This window comes from Schistocerca gregaria, chromosome 7, assembly GCF_023897955.1.
Source record: "Schistocerca gregaria isolate iqSchGreg1 chromosome 7, iqSchGreg1.2, whole genome shotgun sequence".
Taxonomy (NCBI): Eukaryota; Metazoa; Arthropoda; class Insecta; order Orthoptera; family Acrididae; genus Schistocerca; species Schistocerca gregaria.
Genome location: NC_064926.1, coordinates 402,275,323 through 402,291,703, shown reverse-complemented (window position 1 = coordinate 402,291,703; position 16,381 = coordinate 402,275,323). Strand labels below are relative to the sequence as shown.

The 16,381-nt window shown below is 46.4% G+C and overlaps 1 protein-coding gene across 4 annotated transcripts in view; it reads right to left on the bottom strand.

Annotated features, from left to right (window-relative positions):
- Positions 1–16,381, bottom strand: part of LOC126281428 (protein inscuteable homolog) — a 206,539-nt gene that overhangs the window by 56,724 nt on the left and 133,434 nt on the right. For all 4 annotated transcript variants that reach the window (XM_049980380.1, XM_049980378.1, XM_049980377.1 and 1 more), the window contains exon 2: positions 4,045–4,357. In XM_049980380.1, the coding sequence (XP_049836337.1) occupies positions 4,045–4,357 (313 nt within the window). The remainder of the gene's footprint in view (positions 1–4,044; positions 4,358–16,381) is intronic.

Here is a 16,381-nt window from a genome sequence, read left to right as displayed (position 1 = left end):
AGCGGAAGTTAGGTGGCCTAGCCTCCTCTGCCTGTTTTCGGGGGAGGAAGGCAGGGTGGTAATGAGCGGAGCTCGAAACCTCTGCGAAAAAGCGGCCGAAGGCATTGGAGACATCCTCAGGAGCGACAAGGACGTCATTCGCGACCGTCAAGCCAGAAACTGGTGAGTGGACCTAAGTGCCAGATAGCCGGCGCAGGCTACCCCAGACAACAGAAGGAGGAGTAAAACGGTTGAACGTGCTTGTGGAAGCAGCCCAGCTGGCTTTCTAGCTTTCTTTAATAATACGACGACACTGCGCACGTAATCGTTTATAATTGATACAATTCGCCACTGTATGGTGGCGTTTAAAGGTGCGTAAAGCACGTCGACGAGCACGTAAAGCATCTCTACATGCTGCGGTTCACCAGGGAACCGGTACGCGACGTGGAGAAGAAGTAGTGCGAGGGATGGAATATTCAGCAGCAGTGAGAACGACTTCCGTGAGGTGTGCGGCCTGACTATCGCAGCTTGTGAAGGTTTGATCCTGAAAGGTCGCCCTGGAAGAGAAGAGCCCCCAGTCTGCTTTGGAGATGTTCCAACTAGTTGAGCACGGAGAGGGGGTGTGATGCAGGAGATGGATAACACACGGGAAGTGGTCGCTCGAATATGTACCAGAAACTGCATACCACTCAAACCGGCGTGCAAGTTGGGCAGTACATATAGAGAGGTCTAAATGGGAATAGGTGTGAGTTGCGTCCGAAAGAAAAGTGGGGGTGCCAGTATTGAGGCAGACAAGATTGAGCTGGTTGAAAAGGTCTGCTAACAGGGAGCCCCTCGGGCAGGATGCTGGGGAGCCCCAAAGGGAATGGTGGGCATTGAAGTCTCCGGTTAACAAAAATGGTGCAGGTAGCTGAGCAATAATTTGCATCATGTCTGCCCTGGAAACGGCAGACGACGATGGAGTGTAAACGGTACAAATGGAAAATGTAAAAGTGAGGAGAGTAATTCGGACGGCAACTGCCTGCAGGCCGGTGTGCAATGTGATGGGATCGTAGTAAATATCATCCCGGACCAGCAACATAACCCCTCCATGAGCCGGAATACCTGCCACAGGGGGTAGGTCAAAACGCGCAGAGGTATAGTGCACAAAGGCAATTTGATCGCATGGGCGTAGCTTCGTTTCCTGGAGGGCTACGACGATCGGACGGTGCAAGCGGAGCAGCAATTTCAAGTCCTCTCGGTTGGAGCGAATATTCCAGTGAATAAGTGCCATCGTGAGAATAAAAAGAAAAAGAAGATGCAAGAAGGGGTCACCTCGAAGGACGCTGAGTGCCTGGCTTCGAGCGAGCACTGCCGCCGCTATCAGTAGGCGGACAGTCATCGTCCATTGGTTCTATAGGTTCATCGGCCATCTTAACAAGGGGAGGGGGAGCTTCCTCCGCCGGTGAACGGCGAGATTTTCGGCTACCAGCGGTGCGGCAAGGCGAAACGGATGACGGCCTGGGGCGGCAACCGCTGGGTGGCGGAGAAGGAGAACTGTGCGTCCTATGACACTTCTTGGAAGGTAGTTTAGTGGAAGTACTGGTCGATGGCTGGGAGTTCGAGGTACGTAGGAAGTCTGCACGGGACGGTTCCTTCTTGAAGGCCCGTACATCTGACTTCTGGGTCTTCGTCATGGCATAAGCTGTTGAAGGCGCTTGTGTGTGAGGGGTGACGGGAGGAAGAGGAGACGTCGACCGGGCGATCTTAGCACTGGCCGAACGGACAACCGTAGTCCTGAAGATCGGATCGCATGTCTGCGTCGCCATCTTCCTGGTAGTCCGAGGAGAGGCGAGGACAGTACTGTATTTCCCCGCTGGGAGCAGCGTGGGCTTCCTACTAGCAAATAGCTTGCGAGCAGCCGAGGTGGACACTTTCTCTTTGACCCGAATTTCCTGTATACAGCGTTCTTCCTTTTAGGTGGGACAGTCGCGGGAGGACGCTGCATGGTCACCCTGACAGTTCACACAACGAGGAGACGGAGGTGGACAGTCACCCTCATGGGCATCCCTGCCACAAGTGACACATTTAGCCGCATTGGAACAAGACTGGCGAGTGTGATCAAAACGCTGACACTGATAGCAGCGTGTAGGTGTCGGGACATAGGGGCGAACAGAAATAACCTCGTAGCCTGCTTTAATGCGCGAAGGCAGCTGAACACTATCAAAAGTCAAGAAAAGTGTCCGGGTCAGAACAAGGTCATTGTTGACCTTTTCCATGACCCTATGGACAGCCATCACGCCCTGTTCAGCGAGGAAAGAGTGAATCTCCTCGTCAGTCAATCTGTCGAGTGATCTAGTATATACCACACCACGAGACGAATTCAAAGTGCGGTGAGCCTCCACCCGGACAGGGAATGTGTACAGGAGTGTGGCCCGAAGCAGTTTTTGTGCCCGAAAGGCGCTCTCAGTTTCTAGTAACAAGGTACCGTTACGCAATCTGGTACAAGTCTTGACACTGCCGGCTATGGCATCTACGCCCTTCTGGATAACGAAAGGGTTGACAGAGGAAAAATCCTTTCCGTCTTCAGATCGAGAAACTACGTGGTGGTGGTTAGTGTTTAACGTCCCGTCGACAACGAGGTCATTAGAGACGGAGCGCAAGCTCGGGATAGGGAAGGATTGGGAAGGAAATCGGCCGTGCCCTTTCAAAGGAACCATCCCGGCATTTGCCTGAAACGATTGAGGAAAATCACGGAAAACCTAAATCAGGATGGCTGGAGGCGGGATTGAACCGTCGTCCTCCCGAATGCGAGTCCAGTGTGCTAACCACTGCGCCACCTCGCTCGGTGAGAAACTACGAGGAACTGTGGGGCAGGTGGTAGTACTTTTTGTCACTGGTGGCTGGTCAAGTTTCCGTTTTTGGGCAGAAGTCGAGGGAGGAGAAGAAGAAGAAGAAGAAGAAGAAGAAGAAGAAGAAGAGAAATCCATTGCGGCGGAATCTCCCATGATTGCCAGCGTCTGCAATGGCGCACTCCTTCCTTTTGGAGACCCTCTCAGAGGGCACTCCCGCCTTAGGTGAATGTTTACACCTCAGGTCACACCTCCCGAGAGACGGACGGAGGGACCAATCGGCATGGTCGGAAGGTGTCAGCTCAGGCAATCACCCCTCCCTGGGCCTGGCCTTTACCAGGGGGTACGTGCGTGCCTTACTTGTCTACCCAGGGCGGGGAATTACGCGTTACCCCGTCACCGGCTACGTGTGCGAACGCGTGGGTCGGGCTTCAGGCACGCACATGGAGGAAGGAAGAAGAGGAAAAAGAAGGGAGAGAAAGGACAAACTGTCTCAAACGCCGAGGCGGAGACCAGAGAAAGCAAGGAGAAGGAGGCAAGGGAAAGGCTAAGTAAGACAGTGAGATGGAGAAGAACAAAGAAAGGAACCAACCAAAGGAAGGAAGAAACCAGAAGAAGTGAAAAAACCAAAATGACCGCACATATAGGTCGTGGAACCGTCCGTCTCCGGACGCAGGCGCTAACTACCCCCTTGAGGGGGAGGGACTCCTTTTAGTCGCCTCTTACGACAGGCAGGAATACCTCTGGCCTATTCTAGCCCCCGGTCCCGCAGGGGGAGAATATTAGCAAGTGTGGAAGACACGGATAAGGACTGTGGTTAGTGGCATTGGATAGGAATGTGAGTCAGACGGGGAGAGTGCTGAGAAAGTCTGTGCACTTGTGATAAATACTGTCTCCAGGTGGCGCAGAGGTTGACACCTGCTAAGTAAGCAACAGATCCCAGTTTTGAATGCCCCTGATTCAGCATGAAGTTCCAGTGCAGCTGATACCATTAGTTCCTTCCATCCTTTTCCTCCCCCCCCCCCCCCCCCCCAGTCCGACCACGTCCTTCCACCTCCATTTTACATAACAAACTCTAAGAAGTTTGTGAGTTACTTTCCTTGCCTAATTGAGTCAATTATCGAGGCTCAAAGTACTGTTACGTAGCATCAGCGTGACGTCACCTGCGGGTGACTAATGTTTTGCCCGGTGTGTTCAGTTACGACAAGTTTGATGACCTTCGTAACGCACTCACAGGTTCCTCTAGTTCCGCCAGCCAGCTGAGTCGCGTGTCCGTGCGCAGCGGGGAGAAGGAGGCGTTGAAGGCTTCAGGCGTCTTGAGGATGTCCGCGTAGGCGTCGGGCTCCGGAGTTGCGGGCCTGGCAGGCGGCAGCTGAGCGTCCGAGTAGCCCGAGTCGAGGGAGGCGGCGCCGGGGCTGGCGGAGGCGGCGCGGCCCGCCCCCGCCACCAGGCCCGGCGGCTCGCTGGCCCACGCCTTGCTGGGCCGGCGCCGCCACTCGCCGCCAGATGGCGCGCCGGGCGCCGCTCTGCACCCGGGAGACTCCACCCTGCAAAGTGTTCAGTTTCCGCTCAAAAACTGTACATAGGAGCCGGAGTGCAGACAGTTACTGGAGTTGGCACCTTTACTTGCTTTCACATCATTCATTTTTTCGGCCGGCCAGAGTGTCTGAGCGATTCTAGGCGCTACAGTATGGAACCGCGCGACCGCTACAGTCGCAGGTTCGAATCCTGCCTCGGGCATGGATGTGTGTGATGTCCTTAAGTTAGTTAAGTTTAAATAGTTCTAAGTTCTAGGGGACTGATGACCTCAGCAGTTAAGTCCCATAGTTCAGACGGCTCTGAGCACTATGGGACTTAACTTCTGAGGTCATCAGTCCCCTAGAACTTAGAACTACTTAAACCTAACTAACCTAAGGATATCACACACATCCATCCCGAGGCAGGATTCGAACCTGCGACCGTAGCGAGTCTCATAGTGCTCAGAGCCATTTGAACCATTCATTTCTTCCACCTTATACTGTGACACGACACTGCTAAACATTTCAGATCAATTTCGATCCTCGTTTCAACCTTTACTCTGGATGAACTAGGACTTACCACAGGACACTCACTGGCTCCTATGAATAAAATAGAAAAAAACTCCGCAGAAGATTGTCAGTGCAAAAGAACATTCTCTGAAAAAGTTCTCAATTTCGTATGATTAAAAAAAATCGAAGGGTATTCTCTGACGGAGTTTCTTCTCACTGCATCCCTTCTCTCTTGAGAAGGTTGTCGATGTGTCGTCTGTCGTGTCCGGCAGTCTGTTCTGGAAGATGTGCACTACGTTTCGATTTTACTTTTATGTGCGGCAACAACTTATGAAGGCGATCACGAACACTACAAACATTACAAAATTGCAGCGAAATGCAGGAAGATCTGCAGCGGATAGGAACTTGGCGCAGGGAGTGGCAACTGACTCTTAACATAGACAAATGTAATGTATTGCGAATACCTAGAAAGAAGGATCCTTTATTGTATGACTATATGATAGCAGAACAAACACTGGTAGCAGTTACTTCTGTAAAATATCTGGGAGTATGCGTACGGAACGATTTGAAGTGGAATGATCATATAAAATTAATTGTTGGTAAGGCGGGTGCCAGTTTAGATTCATTGGGAGAGTCCTTAGAAAATGTATTCCATCACCAAAGGAGGTGGCTTACAAAACATTCGTTCGACCTATACTTGAGTATTGCTCATCAGTGTGGGATCCGTACCAGGGCGGGTTGACGGAGGAGATAGAGAAGATCCAAAGAAGAGCGGCGCGTTTCGTGACAGGGTTATTTGGTAAGCGTGATAGCGTTACGGAGATTGTTAGCAAACTCTAGTGGCAGACTCTGCAAGAGAGGCGCTCTGCATCGCGGTGTAGCTTGCTCGCTAGGTTTCGAGAGGGTGCGTTTCTGGATGAGGTACCGAAATATTGCTTCCCCCTACTTATACCTCCCGAGGAGATCACGAATGTAAAATTAGAGAGATTCGAGCACGCTCGGAGGCTTTCAGACAGTCGTTCTTCCCGCGAACCATACGCTACTGGAACAGGAAAGGGAGGTAATGCAGGGCATGTAAAGTGCCCTCCGCCACAAACCGTTGGGTGGCTTGCGGAGTATAAATGTAGATGTAGACGCATTTTCTTGCGTATTTATCTAATTTTCGACATTCGGGGAATATTATGCGAACGAAATCTTAAGATTACGTGACATTTACATCGACTCGAAATGGGAACTGTCAGAGTTTTCTAACACAAGATAATACTATGCACAAATGTTCCCTCGCGCGTCAAGTATGTACGCGTCCGGCCGTGTGATTCGTTACGAGAAACAGATCGCTGGTTTGTAGTACACCAGTTATTAATTTTTCTTACACGTATACTTCTTTCCGATACAACAAAATATAAGATTTATGCTGTGAGAAAGCATGATGATGAACATCTAAAAATATCAGTGACACAGGTGTCTGGTGTATACCTAAGTCTTCTCGTACATCAGTAGGAAAACATGGGTCTACTAAACAACAACAACAAAAAATGTCTTAATTTTCAAGTCGTTTGAAAGGACGCCCCTTCTTCGTTCATGATATTCGGGAAGTTCGCCAGGCAAATAACTCAAAGCAACATAAATTCTGCCGTTTCTGCTAGATAAAGCTCCAAAAACTTAATCTCGACAGAACTTACTCTCGGGTGAAGTATATTCTCCGACTTGCTTTACGCCTGCAGACGTGAAACGTGTAACATCATTGTTAATTTCTTTTGGCTAAAAAACGATGCTTTTATGTTTAATGATTAAAAATGCTTAATAAGTGAGTCAGATGGGTCCCTCACGTGATGGCCGTGGCCTTTCCGAGGCTCTGGACTACAGGGGGGGGGGGGGGGGGGGGGTTATAATTAAACTCTCGCTTATTGAAAGCTGCCCCCCCCACGAAAAACGAGTGATCGTTGGACAATGAAACTGTGTGGAAGCATTTGTAAGGGCATGCGGAAGAGAAATAACTACTAAACTATTGAAAGAAACATTTTAATCTGCACAGGGGAGGGTTATATTTGTTAATTACCATGTTTGCGTTAAAGGTTATAAATGTTGCTCACTCAGTGTGACGAGCATCTACATTTACGACAGCCTGGAACCTCGCTAAAGACTGCTCTATTGATGCCCGAAACATCTCAGGAGCCAAGTGGGATGTTAACTACCTCCTTAGCTATGCTAATCTCCAGCCTCCAATGTGTGTTAGTGTCCCGTTGATAAACCCTGTCCTGAGGCGACCCCACTGCCAGAAATCACACGGGTTCAAACCTGGTAAATTCCGTGGCCACGCTGTTCAGAAACGGTCAGTCGATGATTCGGTTGTCTCCAAATGTGTTACGAAGTAACCGGGTGACCTCACGAGCAGTGTGAGGTGGAGCTCCATCGTGCATCACTACATTTGGGTCCAAAGCATTTCTCTCCCGCAAAGGAGGGATATTACATGTTGGCGAAGCAGATCACAGTAACGTCACCTATTCAAGCTGCATGTTCTTGGCCCTTGGGGTCCGAGTTACCCAAAGAAAAATAGACCAGTCATGGACTGTACCTCGAAGCTACACAACACATGACTCGTTCATTACGCAGGGTAAATTCATGAACGTTCCCTGGCGGTGATGATCCCAAAATGCGACAATTGTGTGTGTCTTACAGGGGTTCCGTTAGGCCTAAGTTTTAAAGATATCAGCTGTTTCTCAAAATGGCTCTGAGCGCTATGGGAATTAACAACGGAGGTCATCAGTCCCCTAGAACTCAGACCCACTTAAACGTAACTAACCTAAGGACAGCACACACATGCATGCTCGAGGCAGGATTCGAACCTGCGACCGTACCGGTCGCGCGGTTCCAAACTGAAGTGCCTAGAACCGCTCGGCCACACTGGGCCGGCAGCTGTTTCTTAATGTCACTCATAATAATACCTATTTTCCTCTTTTTTTACAGTGTACGATATTTAAATCGGGGCAGTACCCTTGGATTTTCTTTTGTAAAGGAAAAACGGAGTTCAGCACTTCTGCATAGCTTTGCTACCCTGTATTTTAGTTCCTGTCTCGTCCATGAATATCTAGTCCCTAATATTGGCGTCACTAACAGTCCTTGCATATGACCAAAATTTGTTTCAATTTTGTGTTGTCCTCCCCAGTTCTTCGGGGAAACAGTATGACAGATCATGTTGTATTAAAATGTGGACGTGATCGGCATCTACGTTCTTTTGTTATGGAATGAAAAGCGATTTCAACAGACAAAATCCAGACTAGGTGCAAACCTACCATCAGGACTACAGCGTACCGAACGTGTTAAAGTGATTTACAATATGTTAATATTCGTGGATGCGAGTAAATGACTTGGGGTGCATATACGGATTAAGGACTTGTGGATGCAGATCGTATTTTTCTTATCCTCGCAGACCTTAGGCAGGATGGGACATGGTGTACTTTGGTTGTATCCTTTGTGTACACTTTCAACACTAGAGCTTGTCAGAGTCTCGACAGTTTCCACTAGTATATCTGTATATGAAAATCGTTTCTGCTGATTTCGTGTGTGGCTACAATGCCATTTCACTATGGCTTATGGGCTGTACACTTCCACTTTTAAACAAAGACCGCAGTTTTTCAGACATTCACCCCAGGACTAACCATGTATGTTTCCAAAATACACCACACGAAGGGAATTTGTGGAATTACTTTTCCAAATCCCTCATGATATACGCATACAAGCTGGCTGAGGGTTACGTATATTGCGAAGTTAGCAACTACAAATTATTGCATCTACGAACGATTCCTCGTTTTTGGTATTCCACTGTCAGAGTTATCCCATAACACAATCGGTTTATTAATTCTCCACTCATTCATTTCCAGATTAACGCTTCTCGCCTCACTCTGGTATACTTTTCCATCTCCATAGCCCATGTACGTTCGTATCATTAACACGCAGGCCGCGTTTTTATTTAAGATTTTCCTTTTTTTTCATGGGAACACAAGTATTGATTCGGTAATTTCTACGAAGTAGAGGGGAATGTCATTAAAAGACATGAATATTGTTAAAATATTATTTAGATTGTTTTTTTCCGAACTTCCTAATAGTTATGGCCCTATGGTAAGCGATATGTGTCACAATTTTGCTATAAATCAGTAAACATCAGTTTCGAGCATGGATGAAACACATTGATGAAAATAAGAGGGCCGCAGCTAACATCAAGGGCACCCATACAACAGTTTGTAAGGGAGGAAGGGCTAGATCTGGGGGTATGCAGTATTTTTAATATTTTGGGAGGCGAATGCTGCCTTGTAAATAGTCATTAAAAAATAACAGTTCAGACCATGTTAAATGGGTGTGTATTACCAATTTTAAAATTATTTAAAGAAAAACATATTATTACACTTTACTTTTCCCTTTCCCTGATAGCTACGATGGGGCAGCGCTCCCCTGCCCCCCACTTTCCCCCGGGTATAGGCGCCCCTGACTAACATAGAAACTAATTTCGAAGAACTTCATAAGGACACCATACCAGCGCTTAATATCGTTTCTTACAGGATAGATGAACTTATGCCGAGACATTGTAGTTCTGTCAGAGACGGCGAACGGCCTTGACGATCAGCTCAACTAGGTAAATACGGTCTTGAAAACAGTTTATAATAGGAACATCAGTACAAGTAAAACAGGGATAATGGAGTGTAGTCGAAGTCAGCCGCCCCTGAGAGCTAATTTGGAAATGGGATGATGAAGGTACCATACAGCTGAGGTTTGTTATTTGAGCACCACAATATCTGACGACGGCCGAAATAAAAGATATAATACACAGGTCGGCAATAGCAATAAGGGCTTTCCTAAAATTGAGAAATGTTTTCAACTTTCAGAGAGTATTTGGGGTTTAACTTAAAATGACAATGGAACGCGGACGATAAACAATACAGGCAAGAGCAGGACAGAAATATGCCACGGAAGAATGCTGAAGACAGGATGGTAGACTGGGTCACTGATGAAGTTGTCCTGAATCGAATCGAATAAATAGGTCGTTAACATACACCAACAAATAGTTAATATGTTAATGAAAATGCATGTGTGGTGTAAAAATTGTACTGGAATAATATGGTTCATATAATAAGCAGACGAAAACGGACGTAGGTTGCCATAGTTACGCAGATTAAGACACTTACATGGCACACACTAGCATGGAGAGCTGTATCAAGACAATCTTCGTACTGAAGACGATGACGATATGCGGTGTCAAATGTGGTAATCTGAGTATAAAGTATTTGAAATCCCGAATGAACTTTCTTCTACATAAATAGTTAATAAAATTTGTGGGGGGGGGGGGGGGGGCGCAGATGGTCATTGCGAGATTTTTAAGATGACAGCCGTCGCATACGAAAGATGACAAACGAAATTTTGTATCTCGTGACGTAGACTGCGTGTTAATGAAGTGTTCGATTCCAGGTAAAACCGATTAAGAAAGCACATTTGGAAATTACTTTGAAATCAATACCCTTAGCTGCATACAGGCGTTGATATAAGTCAACGGCATTAGTTGAAAATGTGTGACTCGACTGGGACTCGAACCCGGGATCTCCTGCTTACATGGCAGACGTTCTATCCATCTGAGCCAAAGAGGACACAAAAGAAAGTGCGACTGCAGGGACCTATCTCTGGCACGCCTCCCGTGAGACACATTCTCAACTTATTGTCTCGCACTATATTCATACTGCCACTGCCCATTATACTCATTACTCGCGGCTTTTTGCCGATTCCCGTAGGAGTTCAGGCACTGTTTGTGCATCCGCACAGATGAAGAGGGTCAAACAGCCGGTGAGCCTCAACTATATATATATATATATATATATATATATATATATATATATATATATATATATATATATATATGAAGATAGTATCTTTTCTTTCGGACATATCCGAAAGAACAGATACAATCTCCATATATACACATTTGGAAACACCATCTAAAGAAGTTGAATAATTCTACAGACTTCTAGCAAAGCTATGTGATTGTCATTGAAACGTGAATCCGTCGTTACACCCTGGAGACAAACTGCAGCAATGGCTGGTGGAAAGATATGAAAATAGCTTGGGCGGCGGGAAACAGTGTATGGGTTGGTGGAAACACATGAAAATAGTTTGGACGGCGGGAGACAGCGTATCATCACGGTTGACTACTGGAGAAAGGGGAAATCAGTTATTTCCTTCTATTAGGCACCGCGTTACTAGTGATCTGCAAAATTAGCAACTGAGATTACAGCGAAAACATAGCCTTCTACATAGCACCAAAGCGACTGCTCCGTAGTGTTATTTGAATTAAAGTACATGCGTTCAGCTTGGAAAATATTTCCCACTAACTCTACTCTTCAGATTTAGCACCAACCAATACGTTCTTTACCCTAACGAGAAATCAGATTTACAGAAAAAAGTTTCGTCGAATTCAGAGGGCATTTCTGATCTAAACGAGTACTATGCAGAGTTTGAAACAAATTTATATCTCTCTATTTAGCAAAAGCTTCGTTGGACTAAATACATTGAGCTGAATGACAAATACTATGAGAACATTTTTTTTTTTGCCAAACTCAAGTACAACATCTTTCTCACACACGGAGACAGGCTCACCGGACAAAACGATTAGTCACTTGGCGAGCGCCCATGGAGATAAAGCACGATAGTGCCCGCATTGTTCACCATGTGTAGCATGGGGGCACAAGGCCGGCACGACACACCGGCAAAGTGAGTTTCTTACAAGGAAGTGCCAAATTAGTTTAAACTACGGAAACTTGGCTGTTCTACCACCGATCAAGATGATTTACTGGAACTGCACAAAGGTATGTAAACAATGCGAGAAATGCTTGCTTGACGTAAATGCAAATGCTACCCGAGCCTGCGAATGGCGCTGCTGTATTTGACCACAAACGGCACCTTTGCAATATGCTCAATACGTTGCAAATGTCAGTCCTGATCAGAGCAGTTTTTTGTGTAGTTGTAGGTGCACCGTGTCGGAGCTAAGTGAATTCGAACGAGGGCAAACGGTTGGTGCTACTATGGTGAGTTCTTCCGTAACCAAGGTAGCTGAAGTGTTTGGTGCTTCAAGAGGCATCGTATCTAAGATTTATATCGCGTACAGGGAAAGCGGAAAAACCTCTTCCGCGAAGACTGTGACCAAAAATAATACGACGATAGCGGCAAGTGTCACAACAGAAATGAATGTCACACTCGCGAAGCCTGTAAGCGTAGGAAAAACTCGAAGGGGCCATGAGCAGAGAATTGCGTTCACAAGCACTCACCGGTCATGCAAACTTCACCTTCGGGCCGAGTTTACGCCCGACAGTGAAACACGGCGGGGGTTCGATGATGATTTGGGCAGCCATATAGTGGTTATCCATGGGCATCGTGGTTACTCGGCAAGGTCGCGTAACTGCTAAGGATAATGTGACCATTTTGGCTGATCAAATGTTCAAATGTATGTCAAATCTTGTGGGACTTAACTGCTAAGGTGCCCGCCCGGTTGGCCGTGTGGTCTAACGGCAGTTACACTATGTCGGCGATTGCTGCACAAACAAGTTCTCCACGTGCGCGTACACCACCAGTACTCTACCACGCAAACATAGGGGCTACACTCGTCTCGTGTGAGACGTTCCCTGGGGGGTCGACCGGGGGCCGAACCGCACAATAACCCGGGTTCGGTGTGGGGCGGCGGACGGGTGAAGTTCACTGCAGTAGTCGTCGTGGGGTTGTGGACCACTATGGCTGCGGCGCGGACGGAGCCTCTCCGTCGTTTCTAGGTCCCCGGTTAACATGCAATACAATAACTGCTAAGGTCATCAGTCCCTAAGCGTACACACTACTTAACCTAAATTATACTAAAGACACACACACACACACACACACACACGCGCGCGCGCGCGCGCGCGCCCGAGAGAGGACACGAACCTCCGCCGGGACCAGCCGCATAGTCCATGACTGCAGTTGGCTGATCAGGTCCATCCCATGGTACAATGTTTGTTCCGGAATGCATCCCATGGTACAATGTTTGTTCCGGAATGGTGACGCTATGTTCCAGGACGACAAGGCCCTGTTCATACAGCTAGTAAAAAAAAAAAACCTCAAGGATGAATTGTCGCATCTCCCACGCCCACTGCAGTCACGAGATCTCAGTATTATCGAGCCTTTGTGGTTTACTTTGGAGAGTGATCGCTATCCACCTCCATCATCGTTACCGGAGCTTTCCACTGTTTTGCGGGAAGAATTGTACAAGATTCGCATGAAAACCACACATGAACTGTATTTACCCACCAGAGACGACTGGAGCTGTTTTAAATGCCAAATGATTTGCTACACCGTATTATGCATGCTGTTGTGTTGCGTCGTTGGTGTTTCTAAATTTTTGTCCAACCCATATATCTATAAAGCTCTGTATTTGTGTACATTCGATGTTTGAACATTAACGAATCTTAAGAACTACAGAAGCATAAGTCGCTGAAGCAGATATGTCCCGTATATTCTCATGGGTCATAAATGAAGTAATCTTTGGAAAAGCTAAACATGTGTTTAAATTATTGTATATTAACATATACAGTACTTATGGAACCATAATTCCCAAAACAAATTGTTTTCCCACCTTCTTCCCTTATTTGTCATGGAAGTGGAACTGTGGAATTTCAGTAAAGTGAGGAAATCACTGCGGAATGGAACAGTTCGTGGAAAAGATCCGTACAAAGTGAGCACCGTGAATTTTAATGTTGGAGTACTACGGTGCAGATTACGCCGAAAATTAAGTAACACGTCCGCAAGTCGCCCTTGTCAAGTGTACATGTTGCTCCAGGAAGGAAGATTAGCGTTAACGACCCGTCGACATCGATGTCATTAGAGACAGAGCACAAGCTCAGACTGTGTCAAGGATAGGGAAGGAAATCGGCCGTGCCCTTCCGAAGGATCCATCCCGGCATTTGCCTCGAGGGATTTAGCAAAATCACGGTAGACCTAAATCTGGATGGCTGGACGCGGATTTGAATCTTCGTCCTCTTGAATGCGAGTTAAATGTGCGTCCACCTCGCTCGGCGATAATCCCATACAGCAATGTTTTATCACTACATTGATAGTGACTGGGCGCTTTCTCAAAACTATGATGAAAACGATTATGTCTGTACTTCTAAAGATGTACCCCCAAACCACGGTACGGTGTATGCCAGAGGGTACAAAGTGTTCTAACCATTTCCTCTCTTCTCTATTCCATTTGTTGACCGTACGCGGAATACCGTCGGCACGCCTCTGTATTAAGCCAGAATTTATTTGATTTTTCCTTAATGGTCATTACGTCAGATTTATGCTGGAGGAACTAATATGTTGTCTCAATTTCTCAATCTCAGTGGTTGCAGTTACGGCAATTAGTTTGAAACGGAAAAACTGAGAAACGATGTCAGAATGCATACAGAAATGGTGGTGAGTCCATCTTGGAGAACATGATGTTACACACTGAATGCCAGTACCGCCACTTTCGAAGCACTCACCTCAGGGAAGCTACAAGCTGATGTCAGGAAAGTTTAAATAATGTCCTCATTGTCATCGAGATGTTTTCCATTCGTAACTTATTTAGTCTTTGGGTGAAGAACTCATGTGCGTACAGCGCGTAGTCTAAACGTGTATCGCACATGTAAATGCAACATTGTCAGACGCGCGTTTTGTTCAAACATGCAGAAATGCCCTTTGCCTCTACACAGTACAAGCACGCTTGTACTAGCATCAGTTTGTGCTTCGACTATTTGGAGCTCGTGCTAAGACGATTTGTTAGTTTTTAAGGCTTTGCCTCTACGACGAAAAAAAGCAGAAGAAGAAACGCGATATGTTGGAGAAGGACCGGTTAATGAAGTTAGAAACGTATTCTCACATTAAGTACCCACATGACTGGCGTACTTATTTCAGAATAAACATTGATTTTTCGAAGCTCCTGTTGCTCGCAACAACTTCGATTAAGAAGTAAGATGCAATTATGGTAGAAACTGCAACATCACACAAAAACTGACACCAATGTTGCCATTTCTATGGGCTATGGAAACGATCAAATACGCTTATACAGGGTGTGTCTCCTAAGAGTCGTCGGGTACGTGTTCTCGGGTGTTTCGGCAGATATTTGCAGTATTTCTTTTTTTGGCAATGTGCAGCTGGAGTCATCAGAAACAAATACTGTTCATCATGTCATTCATGCGACGTCCAGTGTCTACGAAAAGCGCGAGTTTGTTTCCAGTTACGAATAAAACGATATTTAAAGCGGATTTTCACGTGCCCATTCGATGGAGTGACCCAAAATTAGTCTACTGCGAAATAAACTAAGAGGAACAGTCCGAGGCGTGTTTTTTTTAAGTAAGTACCGTTTTGAAATTAAAAAAGGCGTGCTAAGATATCTCAATTTTATTTTTACATGAAGCCTGTACCTTAATCTACGCACCGACGCCTGTGTACTGAGTGTTTAAGATGCCTCCGTTAATCATGAGTCCCGCCGACTGTGAACTACGGGCTGTTATAAGGTTTCTTAGTGCTAAAGGCCTAAAAGCAATCGATATTCATCGTGAGATCTGCGCAGTTTACGGAGAAAACATTGAGTGATGGAATGGTAAGAAAATGGGTGAGAGCATTTAAAGGTGGCCGCACGTATGTGCATGATGAACAACGGAGTGGGCGTCCTTCGGTCGTTAATGAAATTTTCGTGCAGGAAGTGGACAATAAGGTGAGAGAAAACAGACGCTTTACGATTTCCTCTTTGCGGGATAACTTTCCAAATGTTTCTCGTAGTGTTTTGTATTGCATTGTGACCGAGCACTTGAATTACAGAAAATTATACCGAAAATGTAGACTGATGTGCATTAAACCAAACGTTTAGACAGTGCATTGACGTTCCTCGAGCGGTACCACAACGACGGTCATGATTTCTTAAGCCAAATTGTTACCGGCGATGAAACATGGGTGGCCTACGTCACACCAGAATCAAAGTAGCAGTCCATGGAAATTCGAGCAAGGGCATCGTTTTGCTACAATACAATGCCCATCCACATGTGGCGAATCAGACCAAAGATCTTATCACATCTTTTCGATGGGAAACTCTAGATCTTCCTCCGTTCAGCCCCGATCTTGCCCAGTGACCACCATCTGCTCCTGCACTTGAAGAAACACCTGAGCGGTGAGTGTCTTGAAGACGATGACGAAGTCAAAACAGTGGTGATGCAGTGGTTAACAAGTCAGGCGGCAGACTTACATGAGGAGGGTATTCGAAAACTGGTACAACGGTATGACAAGTGCCTTAATATTGACGGAAATTACGTAAAAAAGTAGATTCAAGTACAGGCTTTCACGTAAAAATAAAATTATTGAGATATATTAGCACGTCTACTTTTAATTTCCAAACGGAACTTGCTTAAAAAACACGCCTCGTAAAATACGAAGAATAACCAGTACTCCATAGGCGACAACGCGATGCTGTAGCATGGCAATAGCATCAACGCGCCCTTTAATTGGTACCGGTAATACGAA